At 48.5% G+C, this 6,305-nt stretch overlaps 1 protein-coding gene across 1 annotated transcript; it reads left to right on the top strand.

Moving 5' to 3' along the window:
• Positions 1-1,662: 1,662 nt before the first annotated feature.
• Positions 1,663-3,624, top strand: LOC140620304 (glyceraldehyde-3-phosphate dehydrogenase-like). The gene has a single exon (XM_072804374.1). It carries the CDS (start codon positions 2,017-2,019, stop codon positions 3,016-3,018), a length of 1,002 nt encoding a protein of 333 aa, XP_072660475.1. The 5' UTR covers positions 1,663-2,016; the 3' UTR covers positions 3,019-3,624.
• The last annotated feature ends 2,681 nt before the right edge of the window (positions 3,625-6,305 follow it).

The raw sequence follows: 6,305 nt of genomic DNA, 5'->3' as shown, positions 1-6,305 counted from the left end.
TGGTTGAATGGCGTTTCTCACTAGAACGCTCCCCCGGCACTCAGCCCTCAGCGTCAGGAAGTAATAGCCTGCCCGCCCGGTTTTCCTTTCCAGAACTGCCAGATACTGGACTGGGAGAGGTTGGAGTTCCCATCTCAGGTGGAAGAAAGTGGAGGGCACTTGAGAGGTGCTAGGAAGTGCTCATGCTGGCCCTGGGCAGTGAGCGCTGCAGGTTTAACCTGAGCACGTGGGTGCCTGCAACAGGCTTCCAAGGCCCAAACCCACAAAACCAGGCTCCTTTCCTATACATTCCCCCGGAGGCAGTGGTGGGATCAGGAAGGACAGCGCCTGTCTCCCTACCAAGGGTCAGGTCTGAGTCAAAGTAAACAGGTGCTCACCATCAGACAGGACTAGCCTTTCAATGCCCAAAGTATAGGAGAATGCTTGTGCTAGTCCTAGTAGCTGACGTTGGCCCTCTGCCCGGAAGGCTCTGTTCCAAAGCCATCTAGGGGCAGGCAGCGAGGCCCCACAGAATGGGTGGGAATCAAAGCTGGTCTTCATTGATGCTGCAAGTGTCTGCAGGACTTTGAAGGATAGTGGATGGGGGGAAGGCCCCACCTGCCTCTGTTGCTTGAGGGGCCAGGTGTGAGGAAATGTGGCAACGATGTTCCCATGCCCTTGACACAATTCACTTGTGGCCCAGCCAGGTTGCATGAGAAGGGAAAGCCAAAAATAAGGTCTCTATAGAGAGGGGCTTCTAAACACCCATTTGTGATGCTTTCTGCAGCTTCACTGCCATGGTGGAGTTTTACAGAAATTCATTTTTTAACAATAACTGGATTTTCTAATTAGCTAAAGAATGCATGCTTGTGGGGATCCCTGGGTGGCTCAGCGGTTTGGCACCTGCCTTCGGCCCAGGGCATGATCCTGGAGTCCCAGGATCGAGTCCCATGTCGGGCTCCCTGCATGGAGCCTGCTCCTCCTCTGCCTTTGCCTCTCTGTGTGCGTGTGTCTCGTGTGTCTCGCATGAATAAATAAATAAAATATTTTTAAAAATGCATGCTTGTTACAAACATTTTAAGTTTATAAAAAATACAAAGAAACAAGTAGAGGGGTGCCTGACTGGCTTAGTCCTCAGAGCATACAATGCTTGATCTTGGAGTCACAAGTTCAAGTCCCACATTGGCCATAGAGCTTTCTTAATACAAAATAATAATAATAAACAAGAAACAAAAATCTGGCATCCTGACAGCTTGCCATGCATGCCCTTAATGCCACATGAATGGATGCCTTCCTGCCCCACACCATGCAGCAGTCCTAGTCACAGAATCCTGGCATAGTGGGTCTGTTTTTTTATATCATGGACTCTTTTTGCTTTTTTCTCTCTCTCTTCTCTTTTTTTACAGGCCTTTTTTTAAGTCTATGCTCCCTACAAACTGAACATAATCTTCCATAGTCCCTCTATGTTTACACAAATGACAAGAGTCCAGAGAAACGGTAGGATATTCAGGCAGCACAAATGCCCTGAGTTAGGGAGGTTAGAGAATCTGGCTAGCGATGAGGTCAGGGGTCAGGTTAGGGATCTGGGGGTGGGGGTGCTCATGTTGGACATTGTGTTAGGGATGAGGTCAGAAGTCAGGTTAGGGATCTGGTTAGGACGGTCATGTTAGACATTGTGTTAGGGATGAGGTCAGAAGTCAGGTTAGAGATCTGAGGGGGCGATCATGTTAGACAACGGGTTAGGGAATCAGGTTAGAAATCAGGGTATGGGGAGGGCAGGGATCCCTGGGTGGCTCAGCGGTTTAGCGCCTGCCTTTGGCCCAGGGCATGATCCTGGAGTCCCAGGATCGAGTCCCACATTGGGTTCCCTGCATGGAGCCTGCTTCTTCCTCTGGCTGTGTCTTTGGCTCTCTCTCTCTCTGTGTCTCTCATGAATAAATAAAAAATTAAAAAAAAAAAAAGAGGGCTCTCTGCTCCTCCCCGCCCGACAGACAGCCGCATCTTCTGGTGCAGCGCCAGGCGCGTCCCCGAGACACGATGGTGAAGGTTGGAGTGAACGGATTTGGCCGTATTGGGCGCCTGGTCACCAGGGCTGCTTTTAACTCTGGCAAAGTGGATATTGTCACCATCAATGATCCCTTCATTGATCTCAACTACATGGTGTACATGTTCCAGTATGATTCTACCCACGGCAAATTCCACGGCACAGTCAAGGCTGAGAACGGGAAACTTGTCATCAACGGGAAGTCCATCTCCATCTTCCAGGAGCGAGATCCCGCCAACATCAAATGGGGTGATGCTGGTGCTGAGTATGTTGTGGAGTCCACTGGGGTCTTCACCACCATGGAGAAGGCTGGGGCTCACTTGAAAGGCAGGGCCAAGAGGGTCATCATCTCTGCTCCTTCTGCTGATGCCCCCATGTTTGTGATGGGCGTGAACCATGAGAAGTATGACAACTCCCTCAAGATTGTCAGCAATGCCTCCTGCACCACCAACTGCTTGGCTCCTCTAGCCAAAGTCATCCATGACCACTTTGGCATCGTGGAGGGCCTCATGACCACCGTCCATGCCATCACTGCCACCCAGAAGACCGTGGACGGCCCCTCTGGGAAGCTGTGGCGTGACGGCCGAGGGGCTGCCCAGAACATCATCCCTGCTTCCACTGGCGCCGCCAAGGCTGTGGGCAAGGTCATCCCTGAGCTGAACGGGAAGCTCACTGGCATGGCCTTCTGTGTCCCCACCCCCAATGTATCAGTTGTGGATCTGACCTGCCGCCTGGAGAAAGCTGCCAAATATGACGACATCAAGAAGGTAGTGAAGCAGGCATCGGAGGGACCCCTCAAGGGCATCCTGGGCTACACTGAGGACCAGGTGGTCTCCTGTGACTTCAACAGTGACACCCACTCTTCCACCTTCGACGCCGGGGCTGGCATTGCTCTCAATGACCACTTTGTCAAGCTCATTTCCTGGTATGACAATGAATTCGGCTACAGCAACTGGGTGGTGGACCTCATGGTCCACATGGCCTCCAAGGAGTAAGAGCCTCCTGGACCACCAGCCCCAGCAAGAACAAGAGGAAGAGAGAGGCCCTCAGCTGCTGGGGAGTCCCTGCCCCAACTTAATCCCCCAACACACTGAGAATCTCCTGACCTCCAATTTACATCCTAGACCCCAAGGAAGGGGAGGGGCTTGGGGAGCCCTACCTTGTCATGTACCATCAATAAAGTATACTGTACCCAGCCAAAAAAAAAAAAAAAGAGGAAGTGAGGGATAAGTGGGAGTGGCTCAGGATGGTGGGGAGTGGCAGGACCACTGGAGTCAGGTACCACAGCACGTGAGCTGGCAAGACAGGGATGTTCACAGGGGGTGGTAGCTGACCTGCACTTATTGGCCATGGCAAAGACTAGGATGTGAACCTAGGAAAAGGGCCTGATGTGAGGCTGGAGGGCAAGGCCCTTGGGGGAAGAACCAGAACAACTTTGAGCACCTTGGAAAAAGCCCCCTGCCCCCAGTAGGTCCCTCACTTAGCTATTTGTCCAGTCCTCCATTAGGTCATCTGCCTTTTTCTCATTGATTTCTAAGAGTTCTTTGTATGTTGTGGATACAGGTCAGATATATGTATTAAAAGCATGTTCTCCCATTCAATGGACTACCTTTTCAACTTTTAATGGCGTCTTTGATGAATAGTTCTTGACTTTAATTATTTAATCTTTTCTTTTTTTTTGGTGGCCCGAAGAAATTTTTGCTACCTCAAGTTCATGAAGACATTTTCTTATGTTTTTTTTTAAAGATTTATTTATTTATTCATGAGAGACACACACGCACAGAGAGAGAGAGAGAGAGAGAGAGAGAGGCAGAGACACCGGCAGAGGGAAAAGCAGGCTTCATGCAGGGAGCCCGACGTGGGTTTTAACCCCAGGTCTCCAGGAGAACGCCCAGGACTGAAGACGGTGCTAAACCGCTGAGCCACCGGGGCTGCCTTTCTCTTATGTTTTATCCTAGGAATTTAACTGTTCTATATTTCACATTTAGGCTTATGATAACTTGAAATTGAGGGCAGCCCTGGTGGCGCAACGGTTTAGCGCCGCCTGCGGCCTGGGGTGTGATCCTGGCGACCCGGGATTGAGTCCCACGTCGGGCTTCCTGCGTGGAGCCTGCTTCTCCCTCTGCCTGTGTCTCTGCCTCTCTCTTCGCTCTCTCTGAATGAATGAATAAATAAATCTTAAAAAAAAAAGAAATTGGTGCTTGTTTTGTATATTATAAGACAGGCATCAGGATTATTTTTCCCTATGGGTAGAAAATAGACCCAGCACCATGTATTCATTAGGCAGAACAATAGCCATCAAAGATGCCCATGTCCCATCCTGATCCCAGGATTTATGAATATATTGCTTTACATGGAAAGAGGGATTTTGCAAAGGTAATTTTGTTAAGGATCTTGAGATGGGGTTTTGTTCTGGAGTATGCTGCTGCGCCCAATGTCAGTGTAAGCATTCTCAGAAAAGGACTTGAGAGGCATACGTGAAGCATAGAGGGAGATTTGACTCCAGAGTCAGAATGATGCCATGGGTTGGGGACCTGCACAGCCTGTGCTAGCTTCAAAGGTAGAGGAAGGGGCTTGAGCTGGGGAATGCAAGGAGCCTTTGCAGGCTGGCAAAGGTGAGAAAATGGGTTCTCTCCTGGAGCCTCCAGAAAGGAATGCAGCCCTGATGACACCTTGATTGTAGCCGAGGAAGACCTGGGTCAGATCGCTAAGTTGATCTGTTGTTAAGCCACTAAGACTGTGAGAACTTGTTACAGAAACAAACAACTAACATACCCCACTGAATTAGTGGCACCTTTATTATAAATTGAGTAGCCTGTTGGGACTCTATTCTGTCGCTTTTTCTTTAAAGTTGAGTCAATACCAAGTGGTTTTAGTTACTACAGCTTTATAACCTGTCTTGGTATATGCTGTCAGACCTCCAGCTTATTCTTTTTCTTCAAGCCTGTTTGGATGTTTTTGGTGTCCTTTCATGAACCAAAGTTCTTAATTTTAGTATAGTTAAATTTGCCAGTCTTTCCTTTGAGAGCTGTCCTTTTGGAGAAAACTTCCTTTTTTTTGTGGAGAAAACTTCCTTGACCTAAGTCAGAAGTGTATTCACTTAGCTCTTCTACCAAAAGATTTACTTTAAAAATATATTTATTAAAAAAATAAAAAAATAATTTATTCATGAGAGACACACAGAAAGAGGCAGAGACATAGGCAGAAGCATGTGCCTTGCGGGGAGCCCTACGTGGGACTCAATTCCAGGCCCCTGGGATTGTGACCTGAGATGAAGGCAGATGCCCAACCACTGAGCCACCCAGGTGCCCCTTCTACCAAAAGATTTAGACATTTTCTTTTACTCTTTCTTGATCCATCTCAAGTTTCCAGGCATTTCTGCATATAGTGTGAAATATAAGCCCAACTTCATTTTTTTACCGTATAGATAATACAGTACTTTCCCAGATTGCCTAAGTGAACAGTCATATAACAAAGCACCAAGGGAGTCTGTTTCTAGACTCTTTCTTCTTCCCTTCTATGTCATTGTTCAGCTGCTCCCTACACCACTAACCCACTCATAACTGGATGCACAGTTGCCCTGAAGCTAATGAGGCATCTGCATGAGACCCTGACCAGTGTATTCACACAGTTCTTTTCTTGGTAAAGTTTGTATAAGTGTGATATTGGATTGCAATTGGTTAGGACCACTGACTCACACAGCCTGCCCTTCTGGGTTTTGTGTATTTTTAAAGATTTTTAAAAAAGATTTTATTTGTTTATTCATGAGAGACACAAAGAGAGAGAGAGGCAGAGACATAGGCAGAGGGAGAAGCAGGCTCCATGCAGGGAGCCCAATGTGGGACTCAATCCCAGGACCCCGGGATCACACCCTGAGCCAAAGGCAGACGCCCAACCACTGAGCCACCCACATGTCCCTCTAGATTCTGTTATCTTCCTTTGACAATGACAACATGTGCTTTCCAGTCACTAAACACTCTGCAGCCTCTGCCTCTCTCCCTTTGGATTTCCACTCTGGGGGAAGCCAGACCCTATGTTGGGAGGATACTCCAGCAGCCCGTGGAAAGGCCCACATGGGGAGGAACGGAAGCCTCCTGCCAATGGCCAGTGCCACCTGAGTAAGCTGTCCCAGTAGCCCAGGTGAAGCCCCAGCAAGCTTTTGGATGATGGCAGCCCTGGGCATCATCTTGTCTGTAGCCAAAACTAGCTGGCTCACCCACTCCCAATTCTGACCAAAGAAACTGCATGTGATAGTCAATGTTTACTGTTGTTTTGAACCACT

This window comes from Canis lupus, chromosome 2 (genome assembly GCF_048164855.1).
Source record: "Canis lupus baileyi chromosome 2, mCanLup2.hap1, whole genome shotgun sequence".
In the NCBI taxonomy this organism is placed as follows: Eukaryota; Metazoa; Chordata; class Mammalia; order Carnivora; family Canidae; genus Canis; species Canis lupus.
The sequence above is the reverse complement of the archived record's forward strand: the minus strand, read 5'-3'. Positions and strand labels throughout refer to the sequence as shown.